The following is an 18,995-nucleotide window of genomic DNA, read 5'->3' as shown; positions in this document are numbered from 1 at the left end:
TCCTTTGCATAGTGCACGTCCAGTGCAGTGTTAGTTCAAATGCTTGTCAGCATTTTTTAAAGGATGAGAAAAAAATGTATCAGTGTTGGGACTCTCTTCCTCCTGTGGGAGAAAAACTTCTCTCACACTCTTCTCTCTGACACCCAATAGGCCTAAATCAGTGTGCAAATGTACCAGTCCAAAAGTAATCAGAATTTTGTTCCTGAGCAGTCATTCAGAAACTTCTGAAATTCGTAGGAATCTGTCCACCAGCCCTCAGGGGTTTCAAAACAGGGCTGAGTTCTCTTCTTCCAATCCTGCTGATAATCACATGTTAATTAAGTTTGCATTAGATTTGTTTTATTTTTTAAAGCCTCTAGAATTGGTTTCAGAGGCTAATCTCAGTTTCACTTTATATATAATTTTAGGCTTTTTATTTCTTAAGTTGGAAAAGCCACACATCTTATCCCAGTTTTCCTGTTCTTAGTCACCTACCGATGAAGTTGCAAGAAAGAAAAAAGCTTTTGTAGGTGCGGAAAAATCCTGGAAATTTTGAGGATCTTAAGTGGCCTTTGTTTAAGAGGAGGAGACGTTAGTCCCTTCTAACCCATTCTTGGCCCATGCACATCACTAAATGTGTCTTCCAGTACTGCCTGTTACTGTGTGTAGTGTTGAATTTCAGCTTGATTTCCCCCTAGGACTTTCTGCTATGCCAAGGCCTCCCATTGGCCTTCTGGAAGGATGTAAATGAATTCCATTACTGGTTCCTAAGACTAGTCAGGCTTAAATTCTTGTCTTACTGTGATGTCTTCCTGATAGAAATGAAAGGAAGCCTTGAGGCTTCTGAGAGGAGCACGATGTCTGCCTGCCTCCTTCCCCGTGCCCGCCTGCCTTGGAGCCTGTCCTGGGCTTTGGGTCCATACCTCATTAACAAGTGACAGAGTGGCTCTGCTCACCTGTGTGTAGCTGTGCCAAACTGGCATGGGGTAGGATCTGGCTGGCAGAGAGCTCTAGAGCTGCAGTGCATCAGGCTGACCCAGTGTAAGGGGCAAGAATGCCCTAGAGCAGAGGAATCTGCAGCCTTGCTGGTGGTAAAGAAGACATCAGCAGCCAGTTTTATGGCTGTTGGACCCACATGAGTGTGCTCAGAGCTTGTTCAGTTAGTTAAAAAAGTTTTGTTTGTGTTTTCCCAGTTTTATGCTGATGATTGCTTCCATGTCTTGTCTGTAAACAGTTGTTTGAATGTACATACCTGTACTTTGCCTACTGAGCTGTTTTAAAGCTAGGTGCTGGTAGAGAGGCTTGAAGTAGAGCTGTCTTGTAGGCTTTTTCCCTTGTAAACAAATTTGCCCTTTCTTCTCAAAGTTAGGCATCTCCTTGTCACTTTGTGTCTAGCAGAAGCTTTCAGACAGTGTTATGAATATTTTGAGAGCTCAGAGAAGGAACACAGCTCCCAGTGGCTCTGTCTGGGCTGCTTGCCATTGTCTTGTCCTGCATGTGTGCCTTATGTGAAGTGGGTTTTTTTGGGTGGGAAGTGTGTGTCTCCCTGTTCACATTTCTCTGTATGCTTATGGTGGAGACAGAGGGCCGGAGATAAGTATCTGTAACCAGTGGGTGCAGTTGTCTAGACTTCTCTCACCTGCTGTGGGTTTTTTCCTTTCATTATTGTGCCTGAAACTCGAAGTCATCCTCTGAATGCAGGATAGCACTGGCATGAGTCCTGAGAAAAAAACTTGAGATTTGGCTAAGACCTGACCTGTTGAAAAGTATTGATGGAGACTTTCTTTGTGTTACTCTTAATTATCATTTCTTTCCCATTAACTGGAGACAGATAATTGAAGCTTAGCACTGGAAAGAACATTCTGTAGGAAACAACGCTGCCCTAGGAAGGGAATGAGCTGATGACCCTGTAAGCTTTCCTAGCTCAAATTTCTGTGGCTTTTCTATGAGGAAAGGACAGAACAAGAAGTGAGAACATTTTGAGACTTTATATCCATTCTCTGCTTAAATAAAGGGAAAGCACACAGAATCTGTTTTCCTCAAAACTGATGATGTTAAGTAGGACTCTCCATTACAAGTAAAGTTGCACTGATCTCTGGATAAATATGAGGGACCTGTAAACAGCAGGGAAAATCCAATGAGCCTGACATGAAAGTGTGGTCAGACTGCATTGACAGACTGTCACAGGAGTGCATGCCAGCCTGTGCAGGTGGAGCAGGAAATAAAGCACCAGACAGCTCATTGGAAATTCAAGCGATGGAATTTGGGAAGGCATCTGTCACACCTGTCTCTGAAAGGGTGATCACCTTGTCAGAAAGTAATAATTTGATATAGGAAGCTGCATGTAGGAGACTTGTAATTTTTTGTTGCTGATACTTTGTAAAAAAGCTACTATAGAACAGGAGCAAAGACTATAGAGGTAATATTTTTTAATTAAACTGGCTGATAGCTTTACAGAAAGCAAAGAAGTTTTTGGACTATGGACTGTGGCTGTTTCCACTCCCTCCCCTGTATCTCAGCCAGCCTAATAAAAGGTGTTGCCTCTCCCCATAAATTTCTTTTGTACCCTGGGTAATTGTGTGTATAGTGTGTTAGACGCTGCTGCTGCCTTTGTAAGAAACTTGTTAACAGTCTAATTGTCTTTGCAATCCTCCAGGTCGGATTCGCACCAGGAGACAGAGCTCTGGCAGTGCCACAAGTGTCACCTCCACGCCTGCTGATACTCGAGGCCGCAGCCGGGCTAAAGTAGTTTCCCAGTCCCAGCGTAAGAATTGCTTTGCTTTATTCCTGAGAGCAGAACAAAGAGTTTTTAATGTGTTTCTCTTGAATTGAGCCATCAGGAATTGGGCTCACTTTGGACATGTAATAAAACGGATCCGCACCTAGCCAGTGTGTGCTCCTGCTGACTAACAGGGCCCCAAATCCGGGTGCTCAGTTGTGGCCTTTTTATACCAGTTGTGCAGCAGAATTTCATGTCACTGTGATGTGTAGCGCTAAGTAACTGGCACTGTGTCTTGCTGAGACACCCCCTGTGCCTGTAGCTGACTGCTTGCCCTGCCAAGCCTCTCCTGCTTATGTGACTCTATTTCTGTATGTGTGAACACGTGAGCTGTCTAAAATTAATGGGGTTTGGCATCAGTTGAAAATAGGACATTACCTATTTTGTGTAGATAGGGGAAAAAGGGTTCTGCTTTGATTCACATGACACATCTGTGCTCTCTGGCTTCCTGGCAAGGCATGGTTTTCTCCTAGGAGCCACACATATGGTGCTGCTGCATATTTGTCATGTGTATCTGAGGAGATTTTTGTTACTCAGATTTTAAAAAGGAACTGGGGGGAGGGAGAAACTCCCTGTTACGAGGACCTTCAGCCTTGTGAATAGGAGATTGGGTTTGTGGAAGGACCTGTCTGTTCTGAGGACTTGTCTTGCTTTGTACCCCTATTTGAAAGCCCTTCTCTGTTCATTCTTTCATTGCTTTGCTCTGTCATGCTGGAGGGATGAAAAAGCAGTTTATAGTCTTGTGTTAGGCTGGGAGAACTGCAGAAAGACATAGTATACTGAGCATGGACTCATATGGAAATCTTTACATTGAGGTTATAAGGATACATTTGGGCTTTGAGATGCTGATGTAAATTGATTTATTAAGTGTTGATCCAAAGCCAGAAATATCTGGCAAAACTTAGTTCGGTGAAAAATAGTCAGACCAGATGAGGCAAGTCTCAGAAGTATTTTTTTTTAAAAAATGTTGCTCTTTAAAGGTTTCAAAGATTACCTAATTTTTCTATAGAATGCCTTATGAAGGTTTAGGATGGTCATATCTGGACCTGCTGCCTTGGTCTAGTTTGCTGAGTTTCCAGCCTAGCCCAACCAGATGTGATCTTTATTCTTAAACCGAATGTTGCATGGAATAATTTACACATTGAAATATAATGAGTCAGCCACAGGACCAAATTCTCCATGCCCACACGGTGGATAACCATGTTATAATTTCACAGACTGGGTTGGGGTGCAGTTAAAGCAGAACTTGGGTTTTGGTGTCTTGGTTGACATTTTGCTGAGAAAGTCAGTCAACCTTGGGAGGTTTAGTTGCCATCTGCACATAACTCACTTGCATTCTGCAGAGGCTTTAGGAGTGACATGTTTGTAAATAAAGCTGTCTGTATTGTGTATAGCACAAACCGCATGCTGAACGCTGTATTTGTCTTGCTGTCTTTTAATCCACTTTTTGCCTGTCCCTTGGTCTGCCCTCATAATCAAGGATCCAGATCAGCTAATCCTGCTGGTGGTAAGAAACGTTTTCCCTTTCTTGCTTTTTCATGTTATTTCCTTCACATTTTTTAACTGCTAAGCTTTTAGCTTTCCTCATTCCCTCCTAACTGTAAGACTTTAAAAGCATTTTGTTGAAGTCACAAATCAAAATGTGTTTGGCAGGTGATTTTGCTTTCTCCCACTAATCAGGCATGGTAAGTGTACGTTCTGATGTCAAAGCTGGCTCACTGCTGCAGCTCAAACCCCAGGGGCTGAATTCTTCCCTCAGTTCCTTCGGTACATCCCTGCTGACACCAGTGAGATGGCTTTTAGGTCGTGGTGCTGTGTGGAAGACTGGCACCTGTCACTTTGGGGTGGGGAGAATGGAGCCAGCACCATGTACAGTATTGGAGTATATTTGATTGGTTTGGAGTGGCTCTGGCCAAGAAATTGGAGGGGGCAAGTAAGTTTATATATGTGTTATGGTATTGTTCATGAGACTAATAAGAGTTGTGTATCTTGTTAAATTAAGACAGAAGAACAGCCTTCAACTCTTACTAGTTGTAATAGGATCTGGAAATGAAATTTTTGTGAGATGTGTAGATGCATTTCAGAAAGAAATCAGTATGAATATTGGTTCAAAATGTAAGCTTGCCTGAGTATGATCTTGCAACCCTTTCAAATATACTTTTCTTTGCTGTTCCAGCACATAAATTTAATGTCAGAAATAGTAGTGGCAGTAGCAGATTTTCAGAGACTCACATACTCATTTCTTAGAAGAAATGTAAAGTTGACATGGACTATTCAAACACACAAGGAAAAATAAAACAGGCCAACTATTCAACTTGCTAAAAATTCTCATAATCTGAAAAGTAAGTACTTTGGTTTAGCCAGCCAGACCTAAGTAAGCCAGCATCTCTATGAGCGTGAGGCTCATGGGATTTACCCATTTTTGTGCTGATCTGTTCAGATGTGATGAGTTTTTTATTTTCCTTCACAGAATCATTGCAGTATAGCAATGCCACCACTGCAGTGTAGCACGAAGCTGCCTGAGCTGCTTTGCAGCAGGTGACCTGTGCCAGAAGCCAGGCCACTGCAGCACAGCTCTGCACACAGCCTGGTTGGTGTTGCTTTATGAGGAGGTGAGGCAGCCTGGAAATCCCTTGCTACTGCAGCAAAGCTGCCCCAGCACCTCCACAAGCTCTCCTAAAGCTAACTTGGGTGTTCATACACTGAAGTGTCTGCTTTGGGCTTGATCTCCATGGGCAGCAGAGGGTTGCTGATGTCAGCGTTCATTGTCCACAGGCTTTCCTCAGTCTTCTTGAAAGCTTGTAGGGAACACTTCCATTAGATTTCTGAGGGATTTGGATTAAATTCTTAAATAGAGCTGATTATGTTCCAATTTTGCTGTCAGCATGTTTAAAATCTCGGAGGATTTTAATTGTTTTTTTCCTTATTTCTGGTTCTCTTCTAGCTGGTAGCCGGTCTAGTTCTCCGGGTAAGCTCTTAGGAAGCTCCTATGGTGGCCTGAGCAGTGGAACATCCAGAGTCCAGCCAGTGCCATCATCCTCAGAGAAGCGCAGCAAGATTCCTCGGAGCCAGGGATGCAGTCGGGAGACGAGTCCCAACAGAATAGGCCTAGGTAAGAGCAGTCACTGCAGTGGTGGGCTGGCCGGCGTGCTTGAAGGAGGGGCTTGCCTGTTGACTAGGAAACTGTTCATGTTACTGTTATTCTTCCGGCTTTTTCAGCTGACAAGTTAATGTGATTGTGGTTTATAGGAGAGTAATTTCAATTTTCCAGGTTGAGCTTATGGTTTCGAAGTAAGCCTAAAGATGTCACAATGTGTTTTCTGTTTGAAATTCAACACGAGCAATATTATTAGATCAGGAAGCAAGAACAATTGCGAATAACCATCACAGCAAAAATACCTCATTTAAGCTTAGTCCTAAAATGAGTTGAGCAGTCTTTACAGTCACATGGAATCACGGGCAAAAAGCACATCTTGGATTATTTTAGAAATTTTGCATCTTAAATGGTTTGCTTCTTTCATCCTTAATATCCTGGAGCTATGTTTTTAGAACATGTTTTAGACTTACAGATTAATTGTTCTGGTTTTGATAACTCTCATCTCAGTGACTGTTATGTAAATATTCTGTAATAGTTTCTTATTTCAAATTTATAAGCAGACTTTTTTTTAACGAAGGTGAGTAAATATCAAAAATATAAAACTTTGGGTATCTTTGAGTTGAAGTGAAAAAGTATTCAGCGTGCTGTCTGAACATTTTCATTTTTTAATAGAAATTATTTTATAAGTTTGAAGCTAATGTAGAAGACCATTTTAAATTATATTGATACTAAATTATTTTTTATCTCCAAAGACTTTGCTAGTAGATAGAAATTGGTTGAAATTGTAGCCTTATGGTTGGCAATTAAATTTTATTTATAGCTATTGCCTTAGCAATAGTTATATACTTTACATTTGAGGTGCATTTTTATTGAGAGGAGGTTGTTAATGAAGAAGTGTTTTATTTATTCTTTCCAGTTTATTGAAATGAGTTTAAAGCACCTGTTTATGCCATTATGATTCATAAAAAATATTGCATATTCATTGTGACTGCTTTTCCAAATTCAGTGTTATTCTCTTGTCTGGTCTTTGTTATGGGCTCTGTATATAAATACATTGTGCTTTTCTGTCATTGCTTTTAAAATGTAAAGTGCCTCCCAAATACTAGAGGCAATTGTTCTGCTATCACTGTGTAGAAGAGCATTGTTTTTTAGGAGGAAGCAAAGAATGGTGGATGGTGCATCACACATGCATAAGCTGATCATCATACTATGTGGTCTGATTTGAAACAGTCTTGAGCACCTGAAGGGAAATTGCCTTGTGTAAAAACCTCACTCTTGGGTTGCCTGCTTTCAGGTATATTACAAGAGCCTTGAATTCTTTTGACAGAGTAATTTGTATCTCATTTCTCTGATGAACGTTTCCCTGAGAACGTAATCAGTGCTTGTTCTTTGAGAGTGGGAGAGAGCTCTGACATGTATCAGATGTGTGGTTTTCACCTTTCCCCCCAGGTGGATGGACACAGCCTGGTTTGAGCTGTTATTGGGAACAGGAGTGTCTGACACCTTACTGTTCAGTTGCAGAAATTCTGTTTATTGGATTTTGAAAGTTGTGTCCCAGATGGAGATAGCTTTTGAGCTGTCAGCTATTTACTATTATTCCATTGTACTTATTACTTCATAACATAGTAGCTAACAGTATTTTATGCTTCCTTATTGTGTTGCTTCAGTATTATATTTCCTTGATATTTTATTTTGTTTGTTCATTTCATTAAATAGACTCCCACTCACCTTGATTCCAAATACAGAAACCATCCCCTGGAGTTTTTGAGGCCCTCCTGGGGCAGTAGCAATAATAGAGCCTTCAGCCTGTTAGCATCAATACCTTTCTGCTAGCTTTGATATCCATGATGACAACAGGTATCCATGAAGTAGATTCCTTCTGTGTACTGGGAACCTTGAAGAAGGTTTTGTTTCCCCAGAGGCTGCACAACGAGGCACGTTCAGTGTGCTGAGATCCTGTGTGGTCACCTATATGGCTCTGCTTGTGACACTTCACTTTTAAGCTTGCCTCTGCTGCCTGCTCAGTGAGTTTTACTAGTGATGATATCCTCTTGGGGAAGGAGGAGTGCAGTCCACTTAATCTTGAGTGTTTCTTTGGGCCCCTTGAAGGAGATCATCTGCTCAAACAGGTGATGTCCATTTCCCATGGATTGAAAATGCTCAGCCTGAGGTTAATTCTGTTGGATGCTCTGCAGATTGTGTGGCACAGCTGGATCTGAAAGAAGTGAGAGATTCAAGACAACCATTCTCCAAAAAGTGGAGCAAGCACAGCTGCCTATGAGTTTCATGAAGCAGTGCTTTTTCTGTCGGGGTTATGCTGTGTATGTTTATTGGAAATCTGCAGGCAGTTCTTGACTTGCCTTGACTGGGTGTTCCCCACTGCAGAGCTTTCCTTTGGCTGTTTGGCAGAATTTCAGACTCTTTAAAATGCTGATATTGATGTAAGAAAGCATCTGCTGATTTTTAGTCTCCACTTAAAAATCATTAAAATTCACACCCTAATGAAATCCCAGTTTCTTCCAAGGGGTAGATTGGTAAACAGAGGCACTTTCATGTTCTGCTGGTGATATTTGCATCTGTTGGGTTCCACTGGCATAAGACTGCCTAATAGTGTGTTTCAATAATGGTGTGAGCCTTGTCTAAGTGGTCTGACTTTCCAGATGAAATTGGTAAAACTTAGATGTACAGTACACATTAGAAAGTTGAAATATTATTGAAAACAACCCATCCTTGTCCTGTCCTAGACTTTCTCACAGCAGAACCGGCTGCGGGCACACTGTCTGCTTTCATGCTGCCTACTCCTCTTAATCCATTTTGCTACTCCTTCACTTGATTTCTGTCCAGCTTTTGGGGGTTGAAAATTCTCAGATTGAGACTTGGTCTGTCTTCTTTGCTTTTGCTCCCTGCACTGCAGAGACAGCCTCTTACAGTATGAGAGACTTAGCTAAATGACAACACTGCTGGCCTTTACTGCTGGCAGTGTCAAAAGGAAATAGACTGAGTAGCTGATACAAAATCCTTTCTACACAACATGATGGTGAAAATGTGAGGCAGGTGCCTGGGAGTCCACAGCAGACTCATCCTTCAGTTCTTTTCAATCCATTTATTTTTCTTGCTTTTCTTTTTTATCCGGTAACATGCAACCCTTTTATTTGACCATTAATCCTGAAGTACTCAGTGTTTGGCTTTGAGTGTTCTGTTTGTGCAGTCAGTATTATGCTTCATCTGTAGCACTGTCCTACTAGTGTAGGACAATGCAGTTAAAGTGCATTTTTTTTCATACTTCATGCTGCTGCTGTTAGCTGGTATGGAAGGAGAATCTATTGTGTGCATCCAGTGATTTTTTTAATCATTCACATCTCTCCCTCTCTAAAGAGCCTTTACTGTTCTTAGTACAGTTGTATTATAGAAAAGATGGGCAGATGTTCTCTGTTTAAGAGAAATGACTGCTTGTGGAAACTTGATGTGAAGGCTGCCATTATTTACATCTAAGCATGAGACCCAAGAATGAGAAGTTTGCTTCTAGAGAATCTGCAATTTCAAACCAAGTATTTGTGTGGAGAACTTTAGTGTGACTTTTACCTGTAGTTCACCTGTCAGCTTTTTCCCTTGTACATCTGAGATGGGATTATTGTACTCATGGACCCTAATTTCATCCAGTTCTTATAATTTAGTCTGTTTTATTTATTTCAAGACCATCTAACTCAGTACCATTAGACATTATGGTGATCTGATCCTCTTGGTGGATAGCTCATCTTGCATTGTCTGACATCAGAGGTCAACCATCAGAACCATTAAGTCATCAGAGAGATGTGAACTGGGTTTTGCAAAACTGGGAGGGATTTGACAAACCAAGAATCTGGCAGAAGTCTCTATTTGAATTTTAAAGGCTAAATATGAAGGTTTCTATTTTGTTCTGTACTGTTTTGCTTGAAGGATGCTGATATATCCAATGTATGTGAGAGCACTGAAGCACTGTAGAGGAACTTCGGCTTGAGTCTAGGCATTTAAGTTCTGTATACAAACCAATAGAGATTTATAAGAATATATATATATATTCTGAAGCATGCAGAGGACATTATTTTTATAAAAATGAGGATACAAAGTATTAGCATGTTCATGTTATGCATATGTACCTCTGCTGTGGTGTCATCAAAGTTGGTAGATTAGGTTTTACTTTGTGCCTGAGAAAATTCCTCGACGGCGATTCCTAAACACTTGAAATATGCTACTGCCTTTTCAAAACAGCCAGGGAAATCCCTCTTGTCATTAAATTCTCCTGACAATCGACTGCTGGTTTTGCCCTAAGAAAATATTGTATTCTTTATCAGGCATAAAGCTTACTAAATAACTTTCTGCAAAGTTTGAAACATGCAGGATTGCAAACATCTGCAAGCATGTAGGGTTTTGTCCAAGTAAAGAAAATAGTTTAAAGCTCCCCTGAAGTGTGCATATGTTTTAAACTGTGTGCATAAAACCATACAGATAAGCTTCTAGAAGTGTCTGAGGAGCAGAAATTAGCTTCTCTTAAATATCTGAAGCTACTGCTCTTTTTAAATTCAAATCACTTTTTAACCTGTCTTTCAGGTATTCAGGTTCTAAATGTTTTTTTTCCCAGTATCTTTCATTGGAGAAAGATATCTCTGCAAGTCTGTGCAGTACACCTTTTTTTTCCTTAGGATATTTGTTCAAAAAACTCTCCTTGTGAAAGGCAGATCTATGTAAAAATATCATATTGGTATTGTGATTACTTAAAGAAATTTTTGTCTGCTATTTTGTTCCAGAAGAGCGTTTATTTTAGCATTAAGGAGGAAATATTCCGGAAGGGTTTCTTTCAGCCTCATCTGTTTTGCAACAGTAGAGCTTCCCTAAATGATTGAGGATTCCTGCTCTACTTGAATAATAAAACTTGAATTGCTTAAGAAAAAAGCAGACTGTCAGCCAGACATTAATGCTGCTGAAATTTCACATCACAAACACAGCTCAGCATGTAAGGTAGTTGGTTTGTAAAGAGTCTGAGCAGGCTGCTGCAAATTGTAATTACTAATGTACTGATTACCATAACTAACAGAACTGTGACTTGACTTTGAGCTTTCTGTCCTCATTAAACTTGTTCACCTTCTCTGAAACTCTCCATGCTGCATGCTAGCACGGAGCAGTCGTATCCCCCGACCCAGCATGAGTCAGGGGTGCAGTCGTGATACCAGCCGTGAGAGCAGTCGAGATACAAGCCCTGCTCGGGGCTTCCCTCCGCTTGGTGAGTACATGTAGGCATTGGAGCTTTAAGGATCAATTTTTTTTTTTTTTACTTTTTCCCTTGTTGTGATTGCCCTTTCAAGACACTGCTAGGTGGAATGAGCTCTTTTCTGTCCTCTGGATTCCTGACACTCCCTGTTTCCAGCCCTGTTTTTTTTTCCCCTTCTGTTTTCTTCTGCATGCTTCAATTCTGGTTCTCAGCATTTCACTGTTAGCAGGGAAATAGCTTAGTTTGATCTTCTGCAATTTTTAGTTTTCTTTGAATCAGCTTGTATTGGGCTGCTGTGCTTCGCTTAATAACACTCATGGAAATCTATGGGAGGGCAAGCCTGGATTTTCTAGGTCACAGTGAAGTAGTTCTGTAGCATCGTAGCCTGTTGTTGAGTGACTCAATTATTCATGATTCGATTTTCTTACAGCTAGGTACAGTTACAGTATAAAATTTCTATCCTGAATCCTTCAGTGCAGATACCAGCTCTCTTTTTGTAGAGGTTTTACAGGACAGTCAATGATCAATTAAGTTGCACATGTTTTGTAGGAAACTTTATCAGGCAACATAAAACCAGGGAAAGACTTGAGACTTTAAAGGAGCATCATTAAACTGCAGTTAAAGTGTACAGTACAAATAGAAAATCTCATTACACTTACCATATGCAGTTTTTCTGCACAATGCTGAATACAGCAAGATAGTTAATGTTTCTGATCAAATACCATATCATATATTCAACCAAATACATTACTTCTTGTATCAAAACTTGCCATTTCAGACATGAAATACAGTTGATCTCCAGGTCCTCTTCCTTTATGTAATAATTCAGTGAAGAATGGTGCTACAGTATCTGTTTTGCACATAGTAACAAAATACAGTTTTATGATATAGTGTGTAAATGGAAGGTGACACAAGTTTTAATATTGGAGAAGCTTTTGGGTTCAATGACTTCATTATGTTGAGTTATAAAATAATCTGTTTGCATTAATATCTCAGCTTCTGGTGAAAAATGGAAGGAGTTCAACTTTGATTCGTAACTTGGTTCATAGCTGTTTAAGACAAATAGATAAACTTTTTACTGATTAAATGAAGCTGATTTAACACCAGACCTAGAAAAAGGACAGTAGATCCACAACTGTAGCTTATTTTTATAATTTACCTGCCTAGCTTCAATTTTGGACGAAGCTTTTTTCCTCCAGCCAAAATGTATAAGTAGGCTGGATTTCATTGTTAACTCATCAATGTTCTGTGTCACTGTGCTGTGCTTTTTTTTTGTTTGTTTGTTTTTGTTTTGTTTTGTTTTGTTTTTTGAAAATACAGTAGTTGAAGTACTGTCTTGAACCTTGTTCTGAAAAGCAAATGCAGTGTATCAGAACTATGGTTGGTGTGAGCTTTGTGCACTTCCACCAGAGCTGAGTCTGACTCTTGCTATAAAATCTCAGTTACAGATGTGTGTTACACTTTCATTGTGAGGAAAGAGTAACCTCATTTTAGCTCCTGATTTTTAATTACCTGAAGAGTAATGCATTTCTAGAAATGCATCATTACTAGGTCATAAAGGTTACATGGGGAGGAAATACCAATGTAACAACAGTAACCCAATGTAGTTGTTACCCTATTAACTTTTTCTTGTGTTTTCATTGAAATGCTTTAAGATCAAATATGTTCATGAACTTGTTAATTATGTGATGTGTAATTAATCTCAAAGAAATTTATATATGTCAGTTTAAGCCAAAACAATGTGGTCCTCTTACAGTATTTTTAGAACCCAGTTAATCTTGCAATAATGCAAAGGTAATATAATCCTGCTGCGCATGGTCTGGTTTTGCTTATAAAGATTAACTTGTATATTTGTGTATTATGCTCAGAGTTACTAAATGTAAATGACAAGATTCTTGCATTTAATGGTATTATGGTCAGTGTCAGCACTGACATCCTATTGTTTTGCAGCTTGTTTTGGGGCTGCAGTGCAGGTATGCATGTCTGTGTATCATGAGTCCTGCTTCCTAAGTTAGTAAAAACAGTCAAGAGTGAATGCGTACTCAACCTCCTTGCAGAGATGTGGGCTTTAAAATTTTTTGTACTCTTTTTTTCTCCCTGGGCCTTGATCTTGCAGTGGGGTCCACAGGGGCACAGAGGATGGCTTGGGAGAAAGCAATTGTGACCTACGAACCTTAATTGTGAGGTTCAGTCCATAATCCTGCACTGATCATGTAAATCTTTCATGAGTTTACTCACAATGTCACTGGAAATGTTCTCTTGAATAAATGCATGTGTTCTCAATGGCCAAAGACCACATTGCATATAGCTTTTAGTGAAGCTCTCAAAGTCGAAAAACCACAAAATTTTCTTTTTCTCATGTTGCTGATTCCTATTTTATTATGCTAGTATTTGTGTTTATTAATGCTTTGACTTTACAGAAGACTTAGAATTTTTCTGCTGCACACTTAGGTGCATAATTGACAAAGCCTATTTGTATTGTAAGGTTATTCTGCTTTATTTTTTCAGTTTCTTGACTGTACTAGTTATGATGTTAAAGCAACAAGGCCTTCAGTGAGTCTGTGGTGATGAATTGCTTAAATGAACAATCGGTTTCTTGGGTCAGTTGCTTTGAGCTGGTGAGCATGTCATTGCTAGACCTAGGGAAAACTTCTTTAGAAAGACAAAATTTCTGTAATTTGGGAATGACTGGGCCCATTTTTCATTTGCTTTCATAAAGAACTCACTTGTATGCTGAATCCAAGAACTGAAAACCTCTCCAAAGGCATTTTGTGATTGATGTGCTGCTAACAACTGGGAGTTGAAGTGGGAGCTATATTTGGCTTAGGCTCCTCTGCTACTGTGTGCACTCCATTGCTTTTAACAATTTGTATACATGTGTCATTTTAGATGGGTGTGTGATGTGCATATTCTCATTAGCTCTGCATGTACATACTGAGGTTCAAGAAACATGTATGCAAGATTTGTTAAAAGCAAGAGACCTTTGGAAGTAGCAACACCTGAATATGTGTGTACGTGTGTTTACTTGGAAAAGAAACCAACCTGAGGACCTCTACAGTGGTTGGTGACCTCCCTGAATGACTCTTTCTACTTATGTGGTTATGCATTCTCTTTGTTAACGTTGGTTTTATTATGCATAGGCCAGAGTGTTGTGGAAAAATACCTGCAAGCACAATTCGTAACCATTCCTCATGGCTTCACTTTGGGGTTTAGATCAGACACATCTAAACCCTTCTCTGTAGTTATGTGCTCCACGTTCTTGTGACAGCCGCCTGCCAGACCTGCAGGTCTGGAACGTGACTGATGTGCATCAGGGTGTTTTTGCTGAGCTGCACCCAGTTTGGGATTGTTCCAAATGAGTTTTGTCATGCATTGTGTTAATGGTCACGAGGGGAAGGGGGGAAGCCACAGGCGGAGGCGTCGCTGTGGGGCTTGCACTTTACCTGTTACGCATCCACATAAGCGCCATTCCCTGTCACTATGAAACACCTCTGCCGGTAGCGGTCACACGCATCCCCTTTGGATTGTGGCATTTTCTGTCTCGGGTTCAATGTGTGTTAATCCTGTGGGTGTTGCCATTCCTTCTACTTGCAGCTTCTCGACGTCATTCCAGGTCCACTAGTGCTCTCTCCACTGCTGATTCTGTTGGGCAGTCAGGTGAACAAGCGCTAACTGCATGAATCCGCTTCTTATACGTAGTCTTGTTTTACACCATCTTAACATTTGCCATCGTGTGCATCAGCCAGCACTTGGCATGTGCTTCTCACCACTGCGGGGCTTTCTGTTCTGGTTTTGTTCAACGTGGCTTTTTGTTTTGAGTTTCATTTAGTGGATGTTTTTAATTTTGTGTATTTTAGGAACATCGTGAACAGTGTTTAAACAAAGGGTGATCCAGGGCTTACTCAATTCTCTTATAAAATTGGATCAGTTGTGCAGCATGGGCTAAATCCTGACTGATGCAGAGTACTTGCAAATTCTGCTTACTCTTTAGCAATGTAGCACTTTCCAGAGCCTAGGACAGGATCCCAATGGGTTTCATCCCATTTATTACTAAATATTGTGGACTCCTGTCTGTTAATAAAAGTTCTTTGTGGGATCTTCTTCAAAATACACAAGAGCAGCAAAAATTAAGCACCTGATGAGCTTTCAAAATGAACTTTGGAGCATAACACATGCTGATCCATCCTTCATGTAATTCTGAAGGCCTTGTCCAAAGTACAGGGAAGTTTCTGAAAGAAAAAAAATCCCTTAATTTCACTGGGCTTTGCATAAGGTGACAGTTCCATGTAATGAGAAGAATCTGCAGATTCCAGTTGCTTTTGTCCCACCCCTGTACTGGATTTGCAGTTACAGAGAAGACATAATTCCTTTTGAAATAAGGATATTTTACTGGGAATCTTAAAAAGAATTGAATGAGGGCTATTAGCTTTGGGACAACAGAGACTTAATTGTGGGGACAAAAATAATGTAGAAGATGAGGACTTCAGTGTTTCCTTGGAGGCTAAAATCATATAAGGAATTTGTTATACTGAAAGTTATTTAATTTACACCCTTCAAATAGGGAGTGAAAAATGCTCTGTTGCTCATGAGTCTGGTTAAATGGCTATCACTTAAATAAAACTCTCAAAACATTTCCCTTATCATGTTACTCAACAGAAATGATGCAAGCCGATTTGACTGGCATTTTTCAGATAACAATTTGAATTTGTATTTAACCAAAATAATTAAAAATATTTAAAATAGCTCAGTTGTAATACAGATTTAAGCTTTTTGCTTTTTGCTTCCTGTGATAGTCACTTCATGTTTGGCTCCTGTGGTTTGTTACAAAGCATAATCAAATTTTGTATGGTTACCTGTGTACTACAGAAGGCCAAAATCTTCTGAGAAATGGCAAAATAGGATTAATACTGGTGGTTGCAAATTTTCACCAAGTTTGTAGCAAGTATAGTGGATTAATCTAGCCAGGGAGACAAGGGATGTGGCCAGAGCATAATCTGCAGATTTCCTGCCCAGTAACACCAGGCTTGGCTGTAGTGGTTATTTCTGGAGCCCGGTGTGTTCCCAGCCCTACATCAGAGATACATTGAGGTCTCTCCTGTGGTCTTATTTCTGCACTCAAGTATGGCAACAGTGTCTTGGGGAAAAGCCCAGAGTAACTTGAGTGTCGCAAATTTAAAAATCACTGAACAAAGTAGTTCAGAAGATTCCTGATAGCTATGGAGATAGAAGCCAGCATGCCACACTGTACTTAATGTGTTAAAAAAGCTCAATTTTGTTTCTTTATGCTGGGTATTTAAACTGATCTGCAATTGAATTACTTTGTCATTTTGTTCTTCATTTTAAAAAAACCCCGAAACAACTATCTTCCCTTTTCTAATGTACTACTAAATTTATTTGAAAACAAATGACAGTGATATTTTTCATGCTATGTAGTTTCAAAAGTTAAAGCCAAATTCTGATCTCAGTAACACTTGATTAATGTAATTGAGTTGGTTTTAAATATAAAACCACATCCAGAACTTACCTCAACATTTACAGCCCTTGTACTCTACCAGATCTCGTTTACACTTATGAAAATCTTTGTCTTCTGTGCAGCTTTATAGTGTATGTATCTCTGTAGTGGTCACTTTAGTTTCAATCACACCTAATGCATTATCATCTCTGTGCTTTGGTTAAGAGTGCACAGATTTTTCCATTTTAGGAATAAAGCACTATTCCATCTTCATATTTGAAGTGGTTCTTCAACCCAAGTGCATTATAAAAGGGGATAGTAATAACACATACAACTTTTATTTCTTTGTGAAGTGTCATGATTTGATTACTTTTTGGCAGTAGTTCTGAGAAGTTTGTTTATTTTTTTCCCTTGTAATGTGTTTTGTAGAAAATGTGCTTTTGTTGTAAATCAAAAATGTCTTGTCTGGTTACATAAATCTAAGAAACAGTAAATTTTGATAGATAACTCTTCTGTTTGAAATACATATTAGTCTGCAGGGGTTTTTTTCTTTTCAAAATACTTTGGATTTTAAAAATCTTCCTTATTTCCCCACAGTAGCTTAATCTTGAATAAAGCTTTGTAATTAGGACAGTAGAACTGGCCAGCTTCACTCTCTGATTGAAATTTTGCATGTCAGTGTGAGCTAATCCCTAAAAGATAGTGCAGTAGGTTCATAAAGGAAAAAACAGTGAAATTTTGTGATACGCAGTATTTTCCTCAAAAACACATTAAGCTGCTGAATACCATATTTGGCCTCAGTTTTGAGCAAATCCACAATCTGGTTCAGCAATTTGATAAGCAGTATTTTTCCACTGTTAAATTAAACATAGATGAACTATTAAAAGACCTGTGTGACTTGACCCCTCTCACCTGCTGCTTGATGTGGATCAGCTGAAGGTTTCCGAAGTGGGTTCGTGCAGCTTGATGTGTGCACCACTGAATTTGCTGGCAAAACTCCTGTTGGCATGTGTGTGTACAGGGACAGAGGTGTAATATCTGTTCCAGGAGGGATATTCTAAGTCCTCCATGAGCAAACACAAGCCCACACTGAAAAAAACACTTGAAATGTCATAACCAGTCTTTCCGCTTATGGACCAGAGCCAGGGTCCCAATATCTGCTCTCTGATCTGCCCCATCTAGAAGGACTCGGCTGCCAGAATCTGGCCTGTGACACTTAAGTTACTGATTCTGTCATAGCTCTGCTAGTGGACCTTTCTGAATTTGGCTTTGCTAAGGAAACTAACTTCAGTAACTTTTTTGGTAGACTGGGCAAATGATAAAGTAAAGTAATTAATGTTAGGAGTGTAAATGGCATTTTAGACTCAGTGCCATTGTTTGCATGCCATTGAGAGCTTTGCCATCAAATTCAAAGGGGGGGAAAAAAAAAGATGATATTGTCTGCTCAAAACCAGTTTTGATATAGAGCTCTGGAATTTAAACTTCTCAAGAGAACCAGAAATTGGAGTCACTTCACAAGTGAGTTATTAAGTTAATTTCTATACTGTGAAGGTGTAGGGGTATATTCTACTGGTTAATCAAGCCTTGAGACATCAGATAGACTGATCTGGTGCTGCTAGTCTCACATCCTTGCCTGAGAGAAAAGGCTGCAGGATAGATGAGTGCTCAAGTATTTACATGTTCTGACATTGGGCATAGTTCTGTCTCTCTGAAGTTAATGAGAACCTCTCTTGATTTCTGAGAGTGCCAGATTGGGATGGGCATGTCTGCCTCCGACATTAAAATAAAACTTTGAGACAACTGAGTGTAAAGAAACAGAAATTAGATACCCTCCTTCCTAGCTTAAAATAAATAAATCAAAAGTTGCCCTGAGGATCCAAAATTGCCTCCAACGCCCAACAAACAATAGTTTATTTCTTACCCTAATGGCAGACTCTCTGGAGCTCTGGGTAAAAGGGTGTTTATTGGAAAAGCACTGTGAGTTCCCAGAGTCCGTGGGGAGAACTGCTGGGGCACCTGATTAGGATTCCAAATGAATGTGAATTCATTTAACAATCCCTTTCACTGTTGTCTTTTGTGCAGACCGGTTTGGACTCGGACAGCCAGGCAGGATGCCTGCTTCTGTGAATGCCATGCGAGTCCTGAGCACCAGCACAGATCTGGAGGCTGCTGTGGCTGATGCACTGGTAAGAGGAAAATTACAAAATGCTTCCAACACCGGAAAGTGGCTTAAAGTTACCTGTACGTATGTTCTCCTCTTTCTAAATAGCTTTATTCTGGTCGTGCCAGTGTCTGATGCTGTAGAGTTACCTTTTGCTCTTTTGACTTTGGGTATACTGGCATCAGTATGCTTTTCCTTATTCCATGTCAGTTCTCTGCAGCTGCTCTTAGGGTGCTGTGACTTGATGCTGGAGCTGCAGGATGGGTTGTATCAGCTGTTTGC

General features: G+C 39.9%; 1 protein-coding gene across 1 annotated transcript in view; it reads left to right on the top strand.

The window, feature by feature from the left end:
- Window positions 1-18,995, top strand: part of CLASP1 (cytoplasmic linker associated protein 1) — a 171,265-nt gene that overhangs the window by 97,511 nt on the left and 54,759 nt on the right. The window contains exons 21-25 of the mRNA XM_066190250.1: window positions 2,636-2,743; window positions 5,703-5,870; window positions 11,005-11,112; window positions 14,695-14,757; window positions 18,635-18,738. Of these exons, the coding sequence (XP_066046347.1) occupies window positions 2,636-2,743; window positions 5,703-5,870; window positions 11,005-11,112; window positions 14,695-14,757; window positions 18,635-18,738 (551 nt within the window). The remainder of the gene's footprint in view (window positions 1-2,635; window positions 2,744-5,702; window positions 5,871-11,004; window positions 11,113-14,694; window positions 14,758-18,634; window positions 18,739-18,995) is intronic.

Source organism: Chamaea fasciata, unplaced genomic scaffold (genome assembly GCF_029207755.1).
Source record: "Chamaea fasciata isolate MVZ Bird 193981 ecotype frontalis unplaced genomic scaffold, bChaFas1.0.hap1 SCAF_8, whole genome shotgun sequence".
Taxonomy (NCBI): domain Eukaryota; kingdom Metazoa; phylum Chordata; class Aves; order Passeriformes; family Sylviidae; genus Chamaea; species Chamaea fasciata.
The sequence above is the reverse complement of the archived record's forward strand: the minus strand, read 5'-3'. Positions and strand labels throughout refer to the sequence as shown.